Genomic DNA, 26,355 nt, shown 5'->3' with positions numbered 1-26,355 from the left:
AAAGATTAATTGGCTATAGGTGTGTGGGTTTATTTCTGAGCTCTCTATTCTGTTCCATTGATTCATATGTCTGTTTTTGTGCCAATACCACGCTGTACCAAACTTCTGTTAATGTTGATATTTTGACCTATTCCCATGAATCATTAATGTTCTCAATGGCATCTAGAATGGTGAATCTTTTCCATAATGTTTTCAATTGACTGTGTCCAGATCCATCAGAGGAATTACTATCTATGCTGGTTAAAGCCTTATGAAATGTATTTCTTAAATAGTAAGAGCCGAAATAGAAATTCCTCCTTGATCCATGGGCTGCAGAACGGATGTCGTGTTAGCAGCCATGAAAACAACATTAATTGCATTGTACATCTCCATCAGAGCTCTTGGGTGACCAAGTGCATTGTTGATGAGCAGTAATACTTTGAAAGGAATCTTTTTCCTGAGCAGTAGGTCTCAACAGTGGGCTTAAAATATTCAGTAAACCATGTTGTAAGCAGATGTGCTGTTATCCAGGCTTTGTTGTTACATTTATAGAGCACAGGCAGAGTAGATTTTAGCATAATTCTTAAGGGCCCTAGGATTTGTGGAATGAGAAATGAACACTGATTTCAACTTAAAGTCAGCAGCTGCGTTAGCCCCTATCAAGAGAGTCAGTCTCTCCTTTGAAACTTTGAAGCCAGGCATTGACTCTCTAGCTATGAAAGTCCTAGGTGAAATCTTCTTCCAACATAAGGTTGCTTTATCTACATTGAAAATTTGTTGTTTAGTGTAGCCACCTTCATTAATGACTTTAGCTAGATCTTCTGGATAATTTGCTGCAGCTTCTACATCAGCACTTGCTGCTTCACCTTGTACTTTTATGTTGTGGAGACGGCTTCTTTCCTTAAACCTCATGAACCAACCTCTGCTAGCTTCAAACTTTTCTTGGGCAGCTTCCTCACCTCTCTCAGCCTTCATGGAATTGAAGAGAGGGCCATGCTCTGGATTAGGCTTTGGCTTAAGGCAGTGTTGTGGCTGGTTTGATCTTCTACCAGAACACTAAAACTTTCTCCACATCAGCAGTAAGACTGTTTCACTTTCTTATCATCCTTGTGTTAACTGGAGTAGCACTTTTAATTTTCTTCAAGAACTTTTCCTTTACAGTCACAACTTGGCTAACTGTTTGCTACAAGAGGCCTAGCTTTTGGCCTATCTTGGGTTTCCACATGCCTTCTTCACTAAGCTTAATCATTTCTAGATTTTGATTTAAAGTGAGAGATGTGTGACTCTTCCTTTCTCTTGAACACTTAAGAGGCTACTGTAGGGCTATTAATTGTCCTAATTTCAATACTGTTGTGTCTCAGGGAATAGGGAGGCCCGAGGAGAAGGAAAGAGATGGGGGAGTGGCCGGTGGGTGGAGCAGTCAGAACACATACAATATTTATTGATTAAGTCTTAATTACACAGGCACGGTTTGTACCCTCCCCCCCGCCACTGAATTACTAAAGTAACATGAAAGATCACTGATCACAGATCATCATCACAGATATAATAATAATGAAAACATTTGAAATATTGTGAGAATTGCCAAAATGTGACATGAAGACATGAAGCAAGCAAATGCTGTTGGAAAAATGGTGCCCATAGACTTGCCATAGGGTGGCCACAAACCTTCAGTTTGTAGAAAACACAGTATCTGTGAAGTGCAATAGAGAGAAATGCAACAAGATGCCTGTATTTTCATACATACACTCATAGGAAATAGAATATTTGGGATTTTTTCTTAATGTTACATTTTATACTGTATGCAACTCTCTGAAACTTGTTTCCCCCTGCAACAATTTGTCTTGAAGATCTTTCTTACCTACATCTAATTCATTCTTTCTAACTGCTGCGTTGAAGTTCACTGTATGGATGTGTCAGGGGTTTTTCCTCACTTGCCTATAAATGGACATTTAGGTTGTTTCCCAATTAGAAGAGTATTTTTTTTTTTTAAATTACAGCTTCACTGAGACTTATCACACACCATAAAATTCATCCTTTTAAAGTGTACAATTAGTGGTTTCTAGTGTATGCACAGAGTTGTACAACTATCACCACCAGCTAAATCCGGAACATTTTTATCACCCTCAAAAAATACCTAGTACCCATTGGCAGTCACTCCCATCTCCCCCTCTCCTCAGCCTCTGGCAAACACTAATTTACTTTCTCTCTTTGTGGATTTGCCTACTCTGGGCATTTCGTATAATGGAATCACAAAATATGTGACCTGTTTGGTTTCTTTCCCTTAGCATATCCTTTTCAAGGTTCATCCATGTAGCATATATCAGTACTTCATTCTTTTTTTTGTCTAAATAATACTCTATTGTACGTATATATCAAATTTGTTTATCCATTTTTCAGCTGATGGACATTTGAGTTATTTCCAATTTTTGTCTATTATGAATAATGCTGCCGTGAACGTTCACACACAGATATTTGTGTGAGCATGTTTTCAATTCTTTTGGGTACATACCAGAAGTGGGATTGCTGGGTCCTAAGGCTACTCTATGTTTAACTTTCTGAGGACCTGCCAAACTGTTTTCCAAAGTCACTGCATCATTTTACACTGCCACGGATATCTATATCTATATCTATATCTATATCTGTATCTATGTATATTTAAGCAAGAAATAACATATTCATAGGGCAAACTGATGTGTTTATTCTCTTGAGACATCACCAACCATGTTCGGAGCAAGCTGAGAAACACACTAATTTAGTGCTGTCTGGTAGAACCTTCTGCAATGATGTGCTGTCCAGTATGGTAGCCACCAGCCACATATGGCTACTGAACACTTGAAATGTGACTCCTGTGACTTAGGAACTGAATCTTTAATTTTATTTAATTTTAATGAATAATAAGTTGGATTCGTCTTCTGTGGCCCATGGCTACCATATTGGACAGCAGAGTACCTACTCTCTCCTGTCTGTAAAAACTCATGGTTCCCCAAAAGGTCACCTTAAAGATACTGAGAAAGTGACTTGCCTTCTGGTCTGCACCTCACAGCTCCAAACTAGCTCCTGTCACAGACATCACAGAGAAGAAATTCAGAGACCACAAGGCCTTAAATCAGAACCGCACCACACCGAAATTCAGGAAATTCCCAACTTTTTCAGAGACGTGTTTGGAAAATCAGCCCTTTGTGTATCTCCTTTATGCTTTCAGCTCACTCGATTTCAAGAAGTGTTCAGTTTCTTATTACAAGAGCAATACATATTCAGCATAGAGAAGCATGAGAAGAAAACAAAAACAACTACAGGTAGTTACTGCTAATATCTTGAGAGGGGTGTGTGTGTGTTTGTGCACATACATGGAATTTATTTATATTTCAGCTTTGGGGACAGGAGCAAAAGTGACAGTGGAACCAATCTTGTTCCTTGTTCACAGTCCCTTCTCATAGTACCTGTGATAAGATTTTATTCACTTACTGTGTTCTCACTGTGTGCCAGGCCTGTGCTGGGTGAGACCCAGACTCCTGGGGGAGAAGGACATCAAAAACCCATTCAGCCCAGTGTGACAAGGTTCTGATAGGGGTGAAGCGAGGCCAGGGAAAGCACAGGACAGGAGTAGCCACTGCATGGGGAGCTGTGGAAGACTGCAAAGGTGAAAAGACATTTGAGCTGGACATCTGAATTGGAAGAATTCATGACGCAGAGAAGAGGGTGAGGGGCGTTGCAGGCAGAGGGAAGAGCATGTGCAAAGGCTTCAGACATGAGGGAGCCAGGTGTGTTCAGGGAAGGGAGAGTGCTCCTGTGTGGCTGGAGAGGTAATAGCACAGGTCACGGTGGCTTATCTGCTTTATTGTCATTTAATTCTCCTATTCCCCTGATAAGTAAAATGTCATCCCCATTTTACAGGCAGAAAGTGGAAGGTGAGAGAGATGAAATAATTTGCTCAAGGCTGCCCAGCTAGTGAGGGCAGAGCTGGGATTCCTGTTTGTTGAGCACAAAGCTCAGTCTTGAGTGATGAGGGAGGATGGCACCCAATTGTGAGGAGACTTTTCTGCCACACTCAGGAACTCAGAAGTTACCTGCTGGGTAGTTCAGCAGGATGCTGGCGTGACCGGATCTGTGTTTTAGGAAGACATTGTGGCACCAATGCAAAGACAGTGTTGGAGAGAGCTCAACCCACACTGTAAGTAGGTCTTCAGTTTACCTGGGACTGAACCACTCTCAACACACAGACACACACACACACACACACACACACACACACACACACGGCTTCAAAGATAGGAGCCTCTGAGAATCCAGTGCTTTTTGTTTCTCTCTCCCTTCCCAAATGAAAATCCATGCTAGCAGCCCAAGTTCTGTGTCTTTTCCAGACCATGGTGGGAGGAGGTTGGGGGAAGGGCACATTGCTCCTTGCTGGAAGACCTTGAATAAATCACTTCTCAGGCCCTCTTCTGTAAAATGAAATTCTTAGAATTTCCATCTTTAAATATCTTTTCCATCTTTTAAACTGTCTGGCTCCTAAGAGCAGTGGGACCTATTAAAGGATTTCACTCTGGCCACACATCATGGTTTTTGGAGAGCTAAGATAGTCTCAGACAAGCTGCCCCCAGATTTAGAGCCTCTTAGCATTTCTTGCATGAGTCTAGAGATCTGGCTTTCTAGGCATCCCTGAAGACATAAGAGAATCTTCTTTTGTTCCCAGGCTAGGCCAATGGCAGCAAATAACCTAATTAGGACTTCACAAGCAGCTTGCCCAGTGAAAGGTAATTTAATTAGAGTCTTATTAGTTGTTATAACTACTTTTTAATGAAGCTTTATTACATTCAACTATGCAGATACCAAGCAATTGTGTTAAATGTTGGCAAACGGCTCATTAGTCTTTGATTTCACTTCTTTTTTTGCATTGTTCCCACCTATCCTGATATTCAGATGCCAGGAGCTCATTTTTCTCTTCAAAGCCAGGTGCAACCTTGAAGGCATACTTCCCTTTTTTATCCCATTTCCCATTTCTCTGGGATTCCCTGTCTATTAGAGTTGAATTGGAACAATATGAAGGATGGGGAAAGGCTTCCCACTGGCCTTCCATATTCCTTAATACTTCCATCATTAATCCCTCCCAAGCTGTACAATTTCAAGGACTTAGGGCCCCTGGTTGAAGTGCAAATGGTATGTTGGAGGCAAACACAGAAAACCATTATTATGAATTAATACCTTAGTGAAGATTAGCTCCTCATGTTAGCTAATTGGCCAATAAATGAGACTGCAGTAGAATCAACCCTGGACTGAGTAGTTTTGATATTTGTTAGTGTGTAAAGCATGGGGGAAAAAAAAAAACAAAAGAAGAGTTAGTTTTTACTATGCATGAGGCACTGGGCTAGATATTTTCGTATTTATTATCCCATTTAATCCTTTTAACAACCTTGATATGAATGTATTATTATAACTGATTTACAGATGAGAAACAGGAGCACAGAGAGGTTGAGTCAGCTTCAAAGTCACACAGCTAGTAAGAGGAAGAGTGGGGATTTGAAGTCCCAGGACATCAGACAAAGGCTAGAAGAGCACTGAAATGTGGGCAGCCTTGGCTTCTAGGGGGCAGTATCAGATCACTGGGGGTTAAGCCTCCCAAGGGATCACCTATGGGCAGGCGAACCCCAGGACAGAGGATTGAGGGGCACTAAAGACTAACTTGGCAAGGCTTACAATTTGGCCCCAGCAGGGCTGATCTATTCATGTTCTGTCTCTCTTCATCATCCATGGGCAGTGTGATGTCATCATTAAGAGAACAGGATTTGGTGGCAGGCTGACCTAGATTCAGATCCTGATTCCAGCCCTTTTCTGTAGGTATGACCCTGGGCAAGCTGTTTAAGGTTTCTCAGCTGGGATTTTCTCATCTGGAAAAAGGAATAATGGTATCTTCCTTATATTTTTGCGAAAGTTAAAGAATATGTGTGAAGCTTCCAGCCCAGGGGAAATGCCAGTAAGGAGTGGCTCCTCCACTTCGGAATAGGTATTGGTGAGCTGTGTGGTTACAGCAGGGAGGGCCGTGGGCAACAGGAAATGGACCCACAGGGAAAGTGAGATCTGATCTTATTAGGTTATTGCTTCTTAATCTTGAGTGTGCATCTGAATCACCTGGAGAATTTGAGAACCCAGAGTGCCTGGCTGCACCCCCAGTTTCTGACTCAGTAGGTCTGGGGTGTCATCTCTACCAAGTTCCTGGGTGATGTGGATACTGCTGGGCTGGGGACCACACTTAGAAATTCAGTGCAAAGGCCTTTCATAGTGGGTACTCTCTGTGCGTAACAGTGGCTCTAATCCCTGGGCAGGACATTTGGAGTCCATCCGAGCCTGGGGTGAATCAGAGAAGCAGAGCTCTGGCCTCTCTCCTCTTCCCCATATTCTACCCCGCTTCTGTAGTTTCTTGAGGTTTTGGGATCCAGTCCTTGTGAACAGGGGTCAAAAAGGCTTAATTATGATGCCTTAATTTTTTGCCATGCCAGTCCTTGGGCCTGCTTAGGTTGAAGGGATATTTGTGGTTTACAGAGACAAGGAGGGGTTAGGCTCTGAGTAACAACTTCCAATTAATCTATTAGCCTGAAATTTTATATTTTCAATAAGTTTACCACTTTAACAAGCAGGACAGATAGTCTCAGACAAGCAGAAGCAACAGTGTTTGCCTTCTATCATTCTTTTTACCAAGAAGGGGCAACTCACGGAATACTAGTGAGATAATGCACGTGGAAGGGTCTAACATAATATCTTAACAAATAAAAAAATCATTATTGTTTATTGAATAAGTATTTTTAAGCCCTTGTGATAGTGTGCTTTATATTAGGCTTTCTCTACTTTGGCACTATTGAGATCTTGGGACTGATTATTCTTTGCTGTGGGGGGCTTTCCTGTGCATTGTAGGATGTTTGGCTGTATCCCTGGCCTCTCCCACTAGATGCCAGTGGCACACCCCAGTTGTGACAATCAAAAATGTCTCCTGATATTGTCAAATGTCCCCTGCGGGGCAAAATCATCCTTGATTGTGAACCACTGCTTTACATGAATAATCTTATTTCATTCTCACAAAACCCAGTGAAGTAGGTGTTATTTGTCCCATTTTAGAGAAGAGTGAGGGAGAGGAGGAACAGAGAGGTTGAGCAATTTGCCAAAGACCACCCAGCTAGTAAAGGAGCAGGTGCAGAATTGGAACTCAGGACTGACATAATCCAAGGCCTCATTTTGGACCACTCCCCTCCTCCCTTCTAAGAGGACACATCTAGGAAGATGTAGAGAAGAGCGACTGCTTAATCATATGCATCCTGGTGATTGCCTCTGAGAAGGAGAGAGATGAATGGGATGAGGAGTAGGGCCTTTTAGGTGTATTTGCAACATTTTATTTAAGAGGAGAAAGAAGATAGGTAGCAAACTCAGCAACATGTTAACACTGGTTAAATCTGGGTGGACAAGTCATGGGTGTCTCAAATTATTTTTAATCCCCCAACCTTTTAATGAGAAGGAACTGGTCCCATTTTTATTTCCCCCAAAGACATAGCCCATTTATAGAATTACTCATAATCCCAATTTGTCAACAGATCCTTATTAAATGTATCCTCCAAAGGTGATATTATATTAGAGGCTTCACATACATTAATAGCTGAGGTTTTTGAATTATTTACTCGTGTCTGGCACCCAGCTGAGTCCTTTTCATCCATTTTCCTATTTATTCCTCACTCCAATCCTATGAGCAGATGATTTCAGTCTCGTTTTACAGATGTGTTAACTGAGGCTTAGCGAGATGAGCTGCAGAGCTAGGACTTCAGACCTGGATTTGCCTGATTTCAATGTCCCTGTTCTTTCTAGTACTCCAGGCTGCCAGCCAAACAGAACCTGTGAAGGGCTAACAAGGATGTTGGAAGGAAGGAAAGGAAAGGAAAGGAAAGGAAAGGAAAAGGCAAGGTACCAGCCTTCTTTTCTGGATGAGGGGGGGTGGGATGGCAGTGACAGAGACAGGTGGCAGGAAAGGCTTTCCTGAGGTTCTGAGACTCCCTGGCTGATCTCAGTTCCTGGCTTAGGATCTTCTTGATCTCCCAACTTGGTGGCAGTGGGTCAGAGTTCATCTCTTCCCTGCCCTGTCCTGGATGCTGGTTCCAACACCTCTAGATTTAGTACAGTCTGAAAATAACTCTGCCTCTCCATCCTGACTAGCAGTTCAAGGTCGGGATTAAATTACCACCCTGACTGACCAGGGCTCATTGCCTGCCTCTCAAAAAAGCCTCCTTCCCCAGAAGAATCTGCTCAACACGCCATCTCCTTGCTTATTAAGCAGTGCTCGATTAAATTTTCCATTCGTGAGGCTGGCATCTTCCGAGCCAATTTGAATTTTGCAACTAAAATGTGGTGCATTTGCCATGCCCTTGTCTAAATATAGACCGTCCACTGAGTTCCCTGGATCAGCACAGGCCCCCATGGTCGGGTGCGGCAAGCTTGGATGCCCAAAGGAATCCTTCCTTATTAACTCATCCTTGAGTGCCTGAAAGTTGATTGTTTTCCTGGGGTGGGGGGGAGTATCTTATTTTGTTATGGTTTTTAATCAGTGCATCAGCCCCAGAGCCTCGAACCACTGATGTGGATCGTGGTGGCCCTGGCAGCCATGTGAAAGATCAAATCCGTTTACACACTGTGGGTGACTGCTTTTTGTTCTCAGATCCTGGGTAACATACACACATTCCAAGGCTGCTGCTTGCTCTGGCTCCCCTGATGGATGGGGTGTTGCATTCCAAGAGGGCAGCTTGCTAGCCCTGAAGTCTGGAAGGCTGACACCAAATTAGTTGGAAGGATTTGAAGCTTTCAAGCCATCTTATCACCTCTGAGGGGAAGCTGACTTGTCACGCAGATGTCTGAAACTTCCCCCGGCAGTGAGGAACTATCAGCATAAAAAGTGGTTTCTTCTGCTATGCTGAAACACGCTTAGTGGGAGTGTAAATTGCTACATCCTTCCCAGAGAGTAATTTGATAATATGTGTCTGAGGCCTTTCACATGAGTCTACCTTTTGATCCTAACCATTCAAAGTGGATTTTATCCTAAGGCAATCCTAAAGGGCAAGTGTACAAAAGATATTAAAGAAAAAAAATGCATGTATAAGAAAATTTGTCACAGCTAAAAACTCAAAACAATTGTACATCAAGCGGGGATGGATTATCAAACATACAAAAAGATGCTTAACCTCATTCACAGATATTTCACGTATCAAGTTGGCAAAGATCAAAAAGTTTGATAACAAACTGTTAGGGAATGAGTGGTCACTCTCAAATGTCACTTAAGGAAATGAAAATTGGTACAATCTCTATGCAGGATGATTTGGCAGTATTTATAAAAATTAAAAAAAAATTTACTCAGAATAGTCCACTTTCAGGATTTTAATCATATAATGTGGGAAATAGTGAAGTATGTACAGGAATATTCACTACAGTGTTGTTTGTAATAATAAAAGATTTGAAACAACCTAAATGTCCTTCTACAGAAGTCTTTTTTGAAGAAAAAGGAATACTATGCAGTATCAAAAAGAATGAGGTTGCTCTATTTATAATGAAGTGAAAAATTTCCAAGATGCACTGTTCAGTGAAAAAAGCACAGTGCAGAATAGCATGTTATTTCTATTAAAAAGAACATATAAATATATTTTTATATGCATAGAATATCTCTGAAAGGATGTGCAAGAAACTGGTATTAATAGTTGCCTCCAGGGAGGGGAATTCGATAGGTGGGGACCAAGGAACTGAGAGGGACATTCTTTTCATTCTACACTTGGGCCTTGTGCATGTGATACCTTGTGTGTGTCTTATCTATTTACATAAATATGACCACTATTGTCATAAGTGGATTGGTTATATATAATACATTATGGTACCTTCTATTACGGATTGCAATACATCATTTAAAAGATGTGAAATACAAATTAAAAACTGAAATGATTCAGTTTTATTGAAATGGCAAGAAGTCCACACTTGATACTTAGTGATAAAAGCACTAGGTGATGTAATTTGTGTATACATACACACACACACGTGAAATAATGTGAAATATGAAATACAGAGGTGTATAAAAAAGTTAATAATCTACTCCTCCTCACTTCTCTCTACCCCTGGAGGTGACTAATAGCTTTTAAAAACAGGATTCCATAAAACCCTATGACTTGTCTTTTTCACATAAATATCATGACAACCCTCCTACACAATAGATCTAACCTATTTAACAACTTTACATTTTAATATATTTAAAATTCCTTATTTAGTAAAAATTGAACATAATCAGGTTAAACCTAAAATATCAAATATTTCTTGCTCCAGTGATTCCATTTCTAGGAATTTATCCTGAATATGTGGGCACAGACACATAGACAAGAGTACTCACTGCAGCATTGTTTTTAGTATGGAAAAACCAAAAATAACCTAATGTCAATGAGCTGGGAAATTGTTAAATAAAATAGGATATTCCATAGATGGATTACTATACAGCCATGAAAAGGAAAGCAGTAACTATACATTCTGACAGAGAACTATGCCCAAGATATGCTGTTGAGTGTAAAACGTAACCTCCACTATAGTGTTTATAAAATGATACCATTTGTAAAAATAAACAGGATGTAAGCATACATTCCACACATATACACACTCAAATATTTACACATACATACATATGTATATGGATGCCTACAGATAAATAGAATATTTCTGGAACTATACACAATCTGGTAACAGTGTTTGCTCCTGGGAAAAAAGACTGAGAGTGTTGGATAGAGGTGGACCTGGGGTCTGGTGTGGGTAGAATGATTTTTCTTTTTTTTTTTAATTCTTCTTGATTTAAATAAAAGTCTATGCACTATTTTTAAATAAAGAAAGTAGATTTAAAAATTGCTACAAGTAATCATGCAAGACAGTTACAAAGCACAATGGCATAGTCCAAGTTCCCTGTGGTCCTAAGACTATATAATTTGAAAGAAAAAAGTATAGAAAACCTCATGTCCTGAAGTACATCTTTATAATGTCATAAGACAGGGTTCTTATTCTGGGGTTAGGGAGTCCCTGAACTTGGATGGGAAAAATTATTATTTTTTAAAATTTTTTTTTAAAGAATTAACCTTTGGCTGAAAGTTAGCATTTTCTTCCACAGGAATGCAGGCAACAAACCACAGTAGAATTAGCAGGATTTGTCGCCCACAGAAATCAGATTTACGATATTATATTACATTTGTTGCAGACATCTTGAAATATTTCCACTTGCCACTACTTCAAATTATAGTAGTTATTTATTTGACTTGCTGCTAGATCTTGTTTAATATGTTAATAATGAAGAACATTGTTTTACTCTATAATAAATTTGTTTTTTCAACATTATAATAGCTATTTCAACATAACTGATTTTCTTTGATATCCTGTGTATCTTATTTTATGTATCTATTGTAAGAAGGGGCTTCACCAGATTGCCAAAGGGGCCCGTGCAACAAAAAAGCCCAAGAACTCTTGCTTAAGATAAAGTCTGCGGAGCTGGGGACAAGGAGTCACAAATGACACTATGAGGGTATACCTGGAAGCAGGTACCACTTTCCCTTGATGCCAGGGGGTGATTGATGGCCTGAATATATAAATCAGAGATGTAATTTTTTTTGTTTGTTCCAGTTGGTAGCACCCCCTCCTCCCCCACCAGCTGCCTCTCTGGATCTCTGCCCGGCCCTGTACTGGTGGCGTGAGCCCTGGGGCCCATGCCTGTGAATGACAGTGAGCCCGGCTTGCCCTTGGTCCTATTTTAACCTCCTTCTGGGCCATGGCCAGGGTGCTGAGCTCAGCCTCGAAGCGATGCATGCTAGCTTGGCAGGAAACTCTATCTTAAAGAATTTTAAAAAGCGTGCGAAGCCAAGCCCCAAATGCATCCCAGCTTCAGGGGAGCAAGACACTGCGGGCAGATACCCCTGGAAAAAGTTAAATGGGGCTCTGAAAGGAATGGTCCACTTGCATGTGCTAGGACATTCTATTTCTGAACATTTCGGCATGAACTGTTCATTGGTGCAACTTTTACAGAGGACTTTGTGTGCTCACACCAGAGAGGGGCACTTGAGTGCTCAAAGGGGACTCACGTGTGCTGCCCCTGGGTGTTGACACAATCTAAGAACACAAGCCTGCCAGTGAGGACGGTACACTGGGCTGACCTACGCTCTGTCATGTCAGGAGGGGGGTGATGAATGGGTGAAGATGCCCCTCCCCTGCCATCATTCCAGCCTGACAAGTCCCTAAGACATAGCTCGCTTTTCTTCTCCTCCCCCCAGTATTATTTTGGTTCACCTTTCTTTCCGTCTCCTCTTCATTCTGGAGACACTGATCATTCAGATCATACCATCTGCCTTGTGCTGAAATGGATCCACTCCTTCATTGACTCACTCATTTAAGTATTTAGGGTCAGCCAGCCATGGATTCAGATCCCAGCTCAGTGACTCACTTGTGCAAGTAGGGTAAATTAATTGAATGAAGACTTAAAAATTTCCAACCAACCTTTACATTAATTCCTTTTTCCCACAAAAAACACATACATGAAGTTGTGTCTTTCCTCCTTCAATTAATGTTCACTTCATTCTCTCATTATTAATCTTTCTCTGTACTGCTGAGGCCATGGGTGCCAGACTCTCTCCTCCCCCACCTCAGGCTTCTCAGTGAAACCAAGGCACCACTGGATGTTCCATTGTAAACACTCTTACTCTGGGAGTTAAAATATCGAGGTACTTTTACCATTCAAATTGAGACATTTTGAGAATATGAGAGGGTTACAATAATCATCATAGTGCCCTTGGTAACAGACATAAGTGGAGACTGGCTCAGGCAAAGTGGGATGTCTGGTCACCCCATTATAGAGCAATGCTATATCACCTACAAACAGACCCAGTGTATCTTTGGTGCATTAGCAAAGCTGGGCACCTTCACTTTTTTGGGGAAACACTTTGATATTAAAGAAATCAAAGTAGACTTCATGGGATAAATTAGAATATTGGCCTTCCTTCCATTCATTTTAGGGCCGTGTGTGTGTTTATGTCGTGTGTGTGTGTGTGTGTGTGTGTGTGTGTATGTGAGAGAGAGAGAGAGAGAGAGAGAGCAAGAATTTAGAATTACGTTTGGAGGTGGGGGCAGCATTCACGTCTCGATACCTTGGGCCTTTCTGAAGGTCTTAATCAGGCCCTGCTATAAAGTCACCAGAATTGTGTCCTCCTCTCCTACGTCTGTGGGGACCAACTCTGACCATATCCCTCCCAGAGGTGAGAGGCAGGTAACAAGGGCTGAGAAGGTGAGGGAAAATGGGGACTGACTGGCAATAGACAGGTCTCCCCCAGAGGCGGTGGAATGGCAACCTTTTATGAAGAATGAAGATACTGTCCAATTTTCAAGCTCATAACTTGGGTCCACTCCGGTCTTCATCTATCTAATCCTTCATTGGCCCCATAACCAGACCCATATTGGCCTTTTGGTTTCACAAGAGCAGTCAAGACACTTTCAACGTGCTTGTGGTATTTTCAAGGAATGGGACAAGTCACCTAACCTCTAGGCCTATTTACTCATTTATAAAGTGAGCAGAACATTAATACCTATCTGATGGGCTATTGGGAGGTTCAAATGGTAGATGAAGTCTGGCACATACTGTGTGAATCATAGCTGCAATTGTTATTTTTATTGGGAGTCTAGTAGGTACATGTCTCTGGGCATGGAGGACAGGAAGATGAGTGAAGCCTGGACCATTTCCTCCAGAGGTTTGCAGCCCAGTAACGCTGCTAAAGATGTGCCAATCAGTCCTGATTCCCATGAACAAATGTGACAAGCACCATACACAAGGTGTACAGGCAGCCATCACCACCAGGGAAAGGGGTGGGGACCAGGAAAGACTTCCTAAGAGAGGTGTCCACAAAACTGGGGGTCTACAGGTGGACAGGATTTGGATGTTCAGAGGGTACGGGAAGAGCATTCCTGCCAGAGGGAACAGTATGAAAAAACACACAGGGTAAGGAAAATGTAAGGTGTATTTGGGGAAACAGCAAACAATTTGAGTTAAGGTGCGCTCCTAGCACCCGTGTTAGGCAAAGAGGAAAGACGCGGTCACTGCTTACAAGAAGTTCACACATAAGTCCATCAGTCACGAGGCTGCTAGAGAGAGCCACCCCTGCAGTGTTAGGGGTGGACCATGGGCACTTCCTTAACCTCAGGGCTCCTCTCTTCATGGGACCCTCCAAAGCCCTGGGAGGGATCCCAGCATGTCTCCTCTGGGTAGTACTATTTTGCAAAGTTTTCATGAGTAAGATCTATTACTTGCAACTGGTTAGGACCACTATCTAATTCCACTCCAACTTCCCTCTGTCATATTTCCCTTCATGTGGGTGTTAGTATAGGGGCTGTGGGCATTTTTGGCAACTAGCTAAGAGTTAAAGATACATTTCATGTGGGTTCTCTTGAATATACATATATGGTGTGCATATATGTATATTCTTATATACATATATGTGCATTTTCTTTCTGTATAGCTAGGTTATCACTAGTCAGGGTTACTGCAAAGTGGAAAAACAGCTTCTAGAAATACTCTCTTGTCCACGATGCCAGCCTTTGTGACATCAAGAGGTAGGACCAGAGGCTGATCCAAGGTAGGAGAGAGTCCTGTGGTGCTGAGATCACACGTATGTGGTGAAGAGGTGAATCAAGTTCTGAAATGTATGCAGCCAGAAATTAGGCTGTGAAAAACTGTTGTAAATTTTATGTGTTTAACCCCAAAGCCCAAATTTGATAAAAGCCTTAAAGGTATATGGCACTACCCGTAATATGTTGTGAAGCTGAAAAAAATCTAAAGCACCCGGAATAAAAGAAAGAGAAATTTTGACTTAGCTTGCTAGGGGAAAGACCCAATTATTTTTATATTCTTTATGTTCTCACCAGGATATGGTGCCTTTTGGTTGCTGAATAACAGGCAGCCATTTGCCCTTCCTTTCCATCTTCTCAGAATAGACTCTGCTTTCCCTAGGGCCTCTTTGGGCTTCCATAAATCAGGGCTCAGAACCCCACACCTAGTATACCCCCAGTAATGAACCCTTTAGCTTTATCTGATTGCCTAGATGTGAATCCAGGTTCTGTCACTGATCAGCTGGGTGGCCTGAGGCAAATCACCCAATCTCTCTGAACTTCAGTTTCCTCATCTGTAAAATGGAGACAACAATAGTGTCCATTTGGTAAGCCTCTGGGAAGGAGTGAATGAGAGCATGCATAGAAAGCACCCTTAGCATGGTGTAAGCCAGGCACACGGCAAGACCTAATAAATGGAGCTATTAGTATTATTATTATCAGATGTGGTTAGGGAGCACAGTGACTGCGGAAACATCCTGCAGATGTGGGAGAAAGCAATTTCCCATTGTGGCCTGGTGGCCATCAGTTATTTTTATGAGCCACACGTACTCAGGTAAAGGCATCTCCTGCATTAGAGATCTTAATAGGCCCATCTGTGATGGCACTGCAGCTACACACACGCCCACTGGCATTTCTGTGGTCTGTTTCACCCCAGAAGGACTGGGTGCTTCCACAAATGGCCCCCATCCTATCATACCTGACAAGCATGACTCCACACACATCATCCTTCCCCCTCACTGCCCCCCTGCCCCCCGCCCTACGCCTTTGACTCTTATGGCAAAGCTGAGGCTAATTTGTTTATCCATCACTGAGAGGATAAATCACCCTCCCCCTTTCTTCCTGCTTTCGCCCACAAATATTTATCGTGCCTAACTATCATGGTGTCTCCCATGATTCTAAGACTTTAGGAGACTCACAGTAAAATTTCAAAAAAAATTTTTGGTGGGGACAGACATAGGGTTACCAACTTTTTACTTTGCCAAGTAGAATACTGCACACACACACACACACACAATGACTATCACCATCACTTATTACCATCATTCCATTAAAGAAATGTTATTTCAGTTTCCCAAAATAGACAGGACATAGTCTTTAGAATAAAAGAACAGTCATTTATACTGAGTACATTTGGAAAAACACAGAACTTTCCTAACTCTTCTTTCATTTTGTCATGAGCCAGTAAAAATTTTATCACCCACGGGCACCAGACCTCAGACAAATGTCTGGAAGCACTGTAGTAACAACAAGAATAATATAACGTATGTTTATTGAGTGCCAAATATGGAGTCTAATAGATTCTATCATTTACTAGCTGTGTGACCTTGGGCAATTTACCGAACCTCTCTGAACTCTAGACACAGGGCGATGATCCTTGCTCTGCAGAGGGGCTGTGAGAATTACAAGCTATACAGAACATTTAGTGTTGAGCAGTGTTACCTGCTACACTGAAGACCTGCTTCCACAGTGCTCATTCTCCTTCCCTTCTCCAGGGAGGCTCTAGTTTGAAGAGTTCACCTTCCCTCCTAACAATCTTCTGCCTTCCTCTGTATGGACTGGCCCGACGGACTGGGCAGGACTGGGGATGTTTCTGGCTGCACTGGGGGAAGTTTAACCAAACTCTGGTTCTCCAAGGGGTGTTCATTCCAGGTTCCCAGGCATGGGGAGGACTACTGCTATGCTGGTGGCATAATTGCCTGTGAGAACTGGTTAAAAATTGAGATTCATGGCCCAATCATGAAAGATTCTGATACAAAGGTCTGTGGTGGAGCTCAAGAATCTGTGCTTTTGAAAGCAGTCCCCTGCCAGATGTTTCTAATGAGCATCTGGGTTTGCTGATGGTCATGGCTCCTGGTTTTTGGGTTGGGACATTTTGTCCACTCACCTCATAAGAGTGTCTGGCGTATCATTCCTAGCATGGTATCTTGTGAGCCCTGATGAATGGGGTCTGAGGAGATCCTGGGAGGAATCCTCTTGGTTGTGTTTCACCCAGTAACCTCAGGACTATTCCAGATACATCTCTTATTCTCCTGTATCATAACCAACCCATCCCCAAGTCCTTGAATCTGTCTACTTCTCTCCACCTCCACTGCTACCAGCGTGGTCTAAATTACCACCAGCGCTCACTGGGATTACATCCTCCTAACTGCCCCATCTCTGCTCTGTGCTCCATATAGCTGCCTGAGTCATCTTTTAAACACATAATCAGATTGTATCTCTTGTCGGCTTCAAACCCTTCGGTACTGGCCACGGCAATTTATCATAAAATCTAAAATCCTTAATGTGGCACAAAAGCCCCTGCATGGCCCAACCTGTGCCTGCACCTCCAGCGTCGACTTGCACCTGCCTCCCCTCTGTTCTCCAGGCTCTGGTAGTTCCCTACGAGCTCCTCCCTCAGGACTTTCAGGTGTGCCATTCCTTCTGCCTGGACCTCTCTTCTTCTACATGCCTCTTTCACTGAATTAACTCCTCCAAACTGTTCAGGGTTCTGCCTAAATGCCACTCAGGGACCCCTGTGATATACCGATCCCTGTTGTATACTTCTAATAGCAGCATACCCCTTTTCTTCAAATCTTTTTTCACGATTCGCATTTATGTTTATTTGCATGTGTATATTTTTCAAATTACCTGTGTTCCTCACTAGAACTAAATTCTATGAGAACGTGAAACACAGCTGCTTTGCTCCACAATCTCCAGCACGACGCCTGGACCTAGTAGGCTTCCAATAAATACATACTTATTTAGTGAATGAATGAATGAATGATTAAAGATGTGGAAACAAGTCCCTATATGAAGGGCAAGATCCCACTTTTTCTTCCTGGTTGGGGTGACTAAATGCCCAATGTTGAGAGACCCATATCATACACAGTGCAGGAGATATAGAGAAAGCCGAGCCCTGAGCTAGAATGTGGATGACCTTCCCTGATAGTTTATGAGTGAACTTTTTTCAGGGGTGAGTGGGGAATGGAAGAAAGACAGGGTTTTGTAACAGAAGTAGAATAATCAGCTTTTGACAAGGTGGCTCTGGGGTTCCTGGAGAACATTTGCTATGAGAGCAGGTTGGGACCAGAAAGCAAAAAGGTCAGACATCTTTGTGCACTGGACCAGGTAAGTGCCTCTTCTGACAGACACGGATTCAATTCTTGTCTCTACCATTTACTTGCTGTGTGACCTCGGGCAAGAAGTCTAACCTCTCTGAGCTTCAGTATATTTAACTGTCGAGAGGGAGCAATTACTTTCCCCTGTCAGGGTAGCTGTGAGGATTAGTGAGAGAATGTCTGCAGAGGGCCTAGCAGAATGTCTGGTACATAGTATGTGCTCCATGATAATAGGATCTCACTAGGCTGTGAGCCTCCTGCAGGCAGGGGCCATGTTTGCTTTGGTTCAACAACCCAGCGATTAGTACAATGCCTAGCACATAGTAGGTGCTTTAGGAAGTCTTCATTAATGATTTTATAAATGACTGAATGTATTTTCCTGCAGTAAGATTTCCCTCTTCTAGGAAGGATTCCCTGTGTGTAAAATTTTCCCTCACTCAAACCAATTGATTTCCCTGTGAGCAACTCAAATCCCTGTGTTTTGAAACCTCAGAACTGGAGGATTAGCGTGTGTGTCTGCGGGGGTGGCTCTGTCCTGAGTCATCTCTGAGACCCCCACCCTCCCTTATGCTCTTGTGGGAGCTGGAAATTCATCAGCCCTAATCTGAATGAGAGGACTGGAGAAACAAATCAATGGAGAGAGGGATTCCGATTTGGTTCCAGTACTACAGAGATTACAACTGTTTCTTTGAAACTGACCTTCATTTATGTGGAGGGGAAAGCAGTTAGTTCAATAATGGCTTCCTGGTGCCTTTCAGCATTTTAAAAGACGGAAGAAGGATTTGGAGCGAGGCAAGGTTCCAGTGTTTTCGAAATAACACACCAAGCCCGGCTACCAGTTGGCTGCCCAGCGCTTCCTGCTACCCATCTGCACCCCCATCTACCACACACCCCCCTGCACCCCAGTGCAACGCACATCCCTCAATAGCCCAGCCACTTCTTGAACCCTGACCAGGCGGGTGGGAGTTGGCCTTCACTGTAATGCCAGGCAGCTGAAGATTCCTTGGACACCTTGCACATCGCCCATCAAGTAGAAATGCTACTATATTATATTCCAATTATTTCCTGTCCCTCCATGGCCTGATTCCAGGGGCTGAATAAAGAGGTCCTTGTTTGGTGGATCCATCCCTGCTCCTGAGTAAGTGAGAGCTGGTCCCTGGCCCAACTTGGTCTGAGGCCACAGGGAAAAAGGGTGGGGAGGAGATAGGGAGGGTGTTACAGGTGGGGAGGGCTCCACAGGAGATGGCAGGCCTGTCTCTGCAGGCAGCCCAACCTCGCTCCCAAAAATAAAAACAAGAGAGGAAGGAAAACAAATGGGGCCCCTGACCAGGACCCTGTAGGGGGCAAGGCTATTTTCCTTCCTTCCCAGGAGGAATCCCAACCCTTCTCTTCCACGGAGAAGACAAACACAGCGATAGAAATCTCGTGCCATCCAGGCACCTGGAAGTCTATCGCCAACTGGAAGTTTACTCCTACCTGGGCTTCTCTGTTTGCCAACCAATGTCTTCCCCCAGATCTGCTTTCTCCCCTTCTGAGTGAAAAGGCTTTCATGGAAAATTTAGAATTTGGAACCTGCATCAGATTCCAAAGGAGTTATTGTTCTACATCATGCTACTTTTATTTGGGTGTTATTTGAACTCAGACGAAGTAGAAGCTCACATCTCCATTTTGCTCAGATGCTCTTTCTATTGATAAATTACTAAGAACATGTTAATTAAACACCTTCTCTGTTTGAAACTCTTGAGTAACTTTCGAAGTCCATCCCAAATTCAAGGCCTGGGGTCCACACTCCTTACCCGCCAAGGGTTGGGTTTCCAGGGGAGAAGCATGTGGATGGACTCAGCTCAGGGACAGCACACTGGGAGAGCTCCGGGAGATAACAGATGGTCAGGAAGTCTTCAAGCCAAGGAGAAGAGAAACAAGATCTGATAGCATCAGGGTGGCAAGAACATCTCACTTTCTGTGGCATGGAAGCCAAGGACCTGAGATGTTAGGAAGATAAGGTCTCAGAAAGGCATGGACAGAAAGAGGGGGGAAATGGAAATAGTATAAGTGAGAAGAAACTGAGGGTGTGTGTGAAGAGCAGGACCCAGAGGGAAGCCACATCGTCCTGCACCACCGCGTGGGTGGTGAAGTGCTAACCTTCGCAGCGTTTAAAAACCTTGGTGACCAGGAGGCTGGAGCCTGAAAGGAGCTGAGAAATCCCCTGGCCGGTGCTTCTCAAAGCCTGGTCTGAGGATCACCTCTTCAGAATCACCCGGTGGGCTTGTTAAACGTGATTCCTGGGATTTCTCTGATTTACTGACTCGGATTCTCTATGCGTTAGGTCTTAGAAGCTGAATTTTTATCTAGTTCCACAAATGATTCTGATCCTTATTGAAGTTTGAGAGCCCTTGATCTAGTCCAACCCTCTTGTTCCCTGGAAGTGAGACCTGAAGCCCAGCTGGTAAAGCAACACACCTAAGTTCACAGAGCTAATTTATGGCAAAGCTCACATACATAACTCTATTGCTCCTGACCCTCAGAGCAGTACTCTTTCCATTTCAACATGCTGGCAGCCTCTTCACTTGTTTCCCCTGCCACCTAAAGTGAAAGCCTGCACCTTTGATCCACTCCTGCATCCTGCTGGGGCTTTGTCTTTCCTGAGGATGGTCTGGTCACAGCCTCTGCCGGCTGAGGATCGGGGGAAGAAGGAAGAAAGGAAAAAGATCTAGTTCCCTTCTGAGCCTTTAATAACAGGTATTGGCAACTGAATGGAGAAGAAAACACAGTTTTAGCTGCAGGGTTATTGGGGTTTGGTTTGTAGTACTAAGAGCTAACTTTCATTGAGTATTTGCTGTGCACCAGACACTGTATTAAGTCCTTTCCATGCACTAGTGCAAACCCCATGGAGCAAATAGTAATTAGCCCTATTTTGCAGATGAAGAAACTGAGGCTCACAGAGAAGTCATCATTTGCCCAAGGTCACATGGCTAATTATTGGCCAAATCACTCCATGTGCAACCACGATATTTGTATGGTCCAGTGTAGTGTGAACTGTCTTCCACTTTAACTGGGCAAGCCTGCAAAAGGACCCTGAGACCTTGGGAAAGAAAAGAAAGCTGGGCAGCGGGATGTGATCACTACTTGGGGTAGAGCTTCAAACCCTCTCCACTTAACATGCTGAAAATATTTCTGAAAGGCATTAGCTCGAAAGCTAGCCTTAGAAATGACAATATGGAGAGTAGGTTAAACAGTTTTTCTTTATCATTTTTAAATGGAAACTCCCGACATCAGTTTACCCTCTTTCCATTTGGCTCTTTCTCTTGGAAGCAGTGTGTCTTTAGGATTTTTGTTACTTTGGGGATTTGTTTATGTTCGGTTCCAACTGAGCCCCTGGTGTGACTGTAGGCGTTAGTGGTCCATGGCAAGTAGCAGCCGTTGTCTCTTCTGATATCACAGCACATGACTCTGTCATAATTACCTCCCTCCATTCATTTTCTGGAGTGTCCCCCAGGGATAGAAAAAGAAATCAAAGCAGATCACTGCCTCAGAGAAGGGACAAGTGTTTCCTGAGCCATGTGGACAGCATGTCACAGTACCCTCCTCTAGGTTTACCTCCTACCCAGACCTTGGCTTCATCCTTAGAGGAAGTCAGGTAGCCTTTTGAACAACTCACTTAGTAGGACTCCCAAACAAAATAAGATAGGCACATTTTCATAGGAGAGAAAGGGCTCAGTTTCATACTAGCAGGACTTGGTGTCTGGTAGCTGAAGGTGGGGGGCAACTATAATTTAATTCTGGACATTCCATAAATCACCAGAGTTAGGGATATTTTGGGGTGAAAACTGAGAATGTGTGACCCTCTGGCCATCTTCCTTCTCTTTCAAATCTCAAGCTTTAGATAAAGGCTGGTTGGGGCTGTGAGGCTGTAAAATGCTCTTATTAACTCGTAATATAGGGAGTGCGTGGAGGTGATAGCAAGTGGTGAAAGGAGGAGGGGGAGAAGGCAGCCTCTGCAAAGCTCTTGAGGAGCGTGGATCTCTGCAGGAGCCCTGGAAATGCTGAATGAAAACTGCCTTTCTGTGTACGAGCTGCCTCCTTGCTTCCCCAATGCCGTGTCTGCGGTAACTACAAACTATTTTGTATGCTGCATTAGTGACGCCGCCTTAGTGGGCACATGATTACTACTGAAATAACGCTGGTGTGATGTTCAAGTCCAGTGTCCTTTTTAATTATTAAACCAAGGCTGTTGAATGAGTCATTGCACATAGCAGATTTGCCTCCCGAGGTTCTATTTCAAGTGACTCGTACCTTAGCGCGTTCCACTAACACCTGAGTTGGTTCTTAGCCACCTACCCCATCTGCAAAGCATTTGCAGACCAAACAATATTCCCCAACCTCCAAACACACACAGACTGCATAAAAAACTAAAACCCACAAAAAACTTTATAGTAAGCTCATCAGTAAACCCAAGATCTGAAAATGCCCCGTTCCCCTCCGCCAGTCCCCAACTTACCAAGTGGTAGAGCGATGAAGAAGGGTAGCCAACACAAGATGAACATACCGACTACAATGCCCAAGGTCTTGGCTGCTTTCTTTTCCCGGGAGAACTTAAAAAGTTTGACAGCTATGGAACTCCTGGGGTTGTGGCCCTTGGCCTTGGTACTGCTGAGGGTGTCCTCGTGAAAGTTCTTGGAGTGGATCCTCAAGGTCAGCTCCTTGGAGTTGGACATCTCCTTCATGACTCCAGCCTCCAGGTTCTTGGTGGTCCTCTTGGCAACGATGTAGACCCGGCAGTACATGACCAGAATGACCGCCAGAGGGATGTAGAAGGAGCCCAGGGAGGAGAAGAGGGCATAGAAGGGTTCTTCAGTGACCCCACATTCCTTGTCATCATTGGGCGCCGGTTCCTTCCACCCAAGAAGAGGCCCAATGGAGATGACCGTGGACAAGACCCAGACACTGAGGAGCGCCAAGATGGCCTTCCTCCTGGTGACCAGCGACGGGTACTGCAGAGAGTAGCGCACCCCGATGTAGCGGTCGATGGAGATGGCGCACAGGCTCAAAATGGAGGCTGTGCAGCACAGGACATCCACGGCGGCCCAGATGTCACAGAAGATACGGCCCAGCACCCAATAGCCGAGCACCTCCAGGGCCGCGGAGAAGGGCAGCACGGTGAAGCTTAGCAGCAGGTCGGCAATGGCCAGGTTGACGATGAAGTAGTTGGTGGGCGTCCTCAGGTGACGGTTGCAGGCCACAGACAAGATGACTAGGATGTTGCCCACGATGGCAAAGAGGATGAAGGCGCCCAGCACCAGGCCCACGGAGATGGCCCTGGTGATGTCCAGCTGGGGCAGTGTGGAGTTGCTCGAGGTCTGGTTGGGGCCAGTGAAGTTGGCATTTTTCAACTCTCCCCAGTGGGCAGGTGCTGATGTGTTGTGGCCGGTGTCCAGATCGGGATTCATTTTAGAGTCCGCCCTCCATAGCCAGAGGGGTGACAGGGCTGGGAAGGGCTGGCGAAGGCTCCTCAGCTGCCCTGAAACTTTGCTTCCCCCGTGGTCTTCTTCCCAGAGGCGCCCTCCTGGCGAGAAGTCATCTCCCCCGGGCAGCCCAGCCCGGCAGCACGTCTCCTGCCTGCACCGAGCCGCTCGCTCGCCTGTCAGAGGGAGGAGGAGGAGAGAGGGGACGAGGCGGCAGCTCCAAGTTTAATGGTCCACGTCAGGCGCGCCGGGCCGGGCTCGCGGGGAGCGGCGGGGAGGAGCGGGCGGCGGGGCAGGGGGCGCCCGGCTCTGCCCGGCCCGCAGCGGGTTTGCGGACAGCGGCGCCTCCGCCCAGCTAGCGCCGAGGAGGGTCTGCTTTCAATGAGCCGCCTCTGGGCTGACTGCACGGCGGTGACATCAGGCGGGGGAGCCCGGCGCCCTGACTCCGCGCGGCACTAGGGGGCAATGCGGGTCCAGCGAAGGCGCCCGCAGCCCCGACGCCGCCACCCTGCTCAGCCCGGAGGCGGGCCGCGCCCCCGTCTCCCCCAGGGCAGGCCAGTAGGGGGAGGGGAAAAGGCGGGGGGAGCGGGGGCGGGGGTGGGGATAGAGCGACCTGAGCGTGGGGATCCCCCTGTCCCCCACCCCCAGGTAGCCCACTGGGATTCTTTTCCCCCCTATTCACTCTGCAGTTTAAAAAGTGGGCTGGGGGTGCTTGCCTTTAGTGAGGGGCGTCTGGAGTCAGCACTCAGATATAGGGGGCTCTGCAACTTGCGTGGCACCTAAAAGAGTAAGAATTCCAAAGTTAGTCAAATGGGAGGGACTTGAGTCAGATCTGAGACCAACCCCCATCCTTCCCTCCCTGTGAAACCTCTCTGGCCTCATAAGAAAACTGGGAAGCTTCTTGTCATTCATTCATTCACTCACTCATTCATTCAACAGATTGTTAACTGGGAACCCCCTGTCTGCCCTGGGTTCTGTTCTAGGCGCTGTGGGTAGAGTAACTGAACCAAGTAGACAAAGACCCCTGTCTTTGGGGAACTTCCATTCTAGTGGGAGGAGACAAATAAGTAGGCAAATTCTGAGGTGCGCCCTATGCTGACAGGTGTAGCAGAGAAAATAAAGCAAGATTGGGGAAATGGAACGCTGTGGGGCGCATGTGGAATTTTATAGGGGTGCTCGGGATTTTCCTGAAGTGATGTTTGAGCCAAGACCTGAAAGAAATGAGGAACAAACTGTGGGCTATCTGGGGGTGGGAATGGGGTAAGAGACCTCCAGGCAAATGGGGAGGGGACTTGGGGAATCCAGATTATTTGTTGAATTTTTTTCCCCTTTCTGCCTGATATCCATGTTGGACATTCAGCTATAGGGACACACTCCCCAAGGTGGGTGAATGGTACTTAGGAAAGAGGGTATGGCCAAGGATGCCGAGGGAGAGCCTTATGTTAGTTAACATTTATCCATATGTCCCAGTCCCAGACAGCGTGCTAAGTACTTGTCGCATTTTCTCACGACCCTAGGAAAGAAGGACTATTCTCATAATCATTTTCATTTAGTGGATGGGACACCAAGGTGCAGTGAAATTTAACTCTGCATAAATCCACATGGCCATCAAGGAGAGAATTTGAGAGTTGAACCCAACTGCGGGTCTATCCAAAGTTGAGGACTTAGCTGTTATGTCACACTTTTCCCCCAAAAGCAAGGAAGGGGGTGAATTCTCACCCTCAGCTTTATTGAGATATAATTGACATATAACATTATGTAAGTTGATTTGAGACACATATATTGCAAAATGATTACCATCATAGTGTTAGCTAATACTTCCAACATGTCACGTAATTACCATTTCTTTTTTTGTGGTGAAAACATTTAAGGTCTACTCTCTTAGCGATTTTCAAGTATATGATATAGTATTATTAACTACGAACACCATGCTGCACGTTAGATCCCCAGAACTTATTCATCTTATAACTGAAGTTTTCACCATTTGACCAACATTTCCCCACTCCAGCCCCTCCCCACCCAACCCCTGGTAAAACTAACTCTGTTTCTATGAGGCTTTTTTTTTTTTCTTTTAGATTCACATATAAGTGATATCATGTAGTATTTGTCTTTCTCTGTCTGACTTATTTCACTTAGCATAATGCCCTCAAGTCTTATCCATGTTGCTGCAAATGGTGGGATTTCTTTCTTTGTCTTGGCTGAATAATACTCCATTGTGTGGATGTATGTGTGTGTGTGTGTGTGTGTGTGTGTGTGTGTGTGTGTGTATATATATATATATATATATATATATATATATATATATATATGCCACATCTTCTTTATCCATCCATCAGCTGATGGACATTTAAGTTGTTTCCATGTCTTGGCTCTTGTGAATAATGCTGCAGCGAACATGGGAGTGCAAATGAAACCCTATTTTCATTTGCTTTGGATATATACCCAGAAGTGGGATTGCTAGATCATATGGTAGTTCTATTTTTAATTTTTTGGGGAACCTCCTTACTGTTTTCCATAGTGACTGTGCCAATTTACATTTGAGGTAGGGGTGGATTGATTGTTATAGATGGAGCTGTCTTCCAAGTGGTCAGTTCTGGGACCCGAGCTACTAGTGCTGGGAGGGAACTCACATTTATTGAGTTTCCACTGATAGCCAAGCATTTACTCATTTTCTTTTATTCTTCACAACAACCTTTAACAGAAGCATACCATTCTCCATTGACAGTTGAGAAAACCATGGTTCAGAGAGAGTTAGTATATTCCTGAGGTTGCATGGCTAGTAGACATGCGGCAGAGCAATGGGTAGCGACAGCTGGAGACTGAAAAGTAAAGCCTGGGGACTTCCCTGGCAATCCAGTGGTTAAGACTCCATGCTCCCTATGCAGGGGGCGCGGGTTCAATCCCTG

The 26,355-nt window shown here is 44.4% G+C and overlaps 1 protein-coding gene across 1 annotated transcript in view; it reads right to left on the bottom strand.

The window, feature by feature from the left end:
• Positions 1-23,762, bottom strand: part of ADRA1B (adrenoceptor alpha 1B) — a 58,857-nt gene extending 35,095 nt beyond the window's left edge. The window contains exon 1 of the mRNA XM_061188390.1: positions 22,486-23,762. Coding sequence (XP_061044373.1) covers positions 22,486-23,434 — 949 coding nt within the window. The 5' untranslated portion in view covers positions 23,435-23,762. The remainder of the gene's footprint in view (positions 1-22,485) is intronic.
• Between the last annotated feature and the right edge of the window lie 2,593 nt (positions 23,763-26,355).

The sequence above is a fragment of the Eubalaena glacialis genome, chromosome 4 (genome assembly GCF_028564815.1).
Source record: "Eubalaena glacialis isolate mEubGla1 chromosome 4, mEubGla1.1.hap2.+ XY, whole genome shotgun sequence".
Taxonomy (NCBI): Eukaryota; Metazoa; Chordata; class Mammalia; order Artiodactyla; family Balaenidae; genus Eubalaena; species Eubalaena glacialis.
Note: the sequence above shows the minus strand (reverse complement) of the source record. Positions and strands in the feature narration are given on the sequence as shown.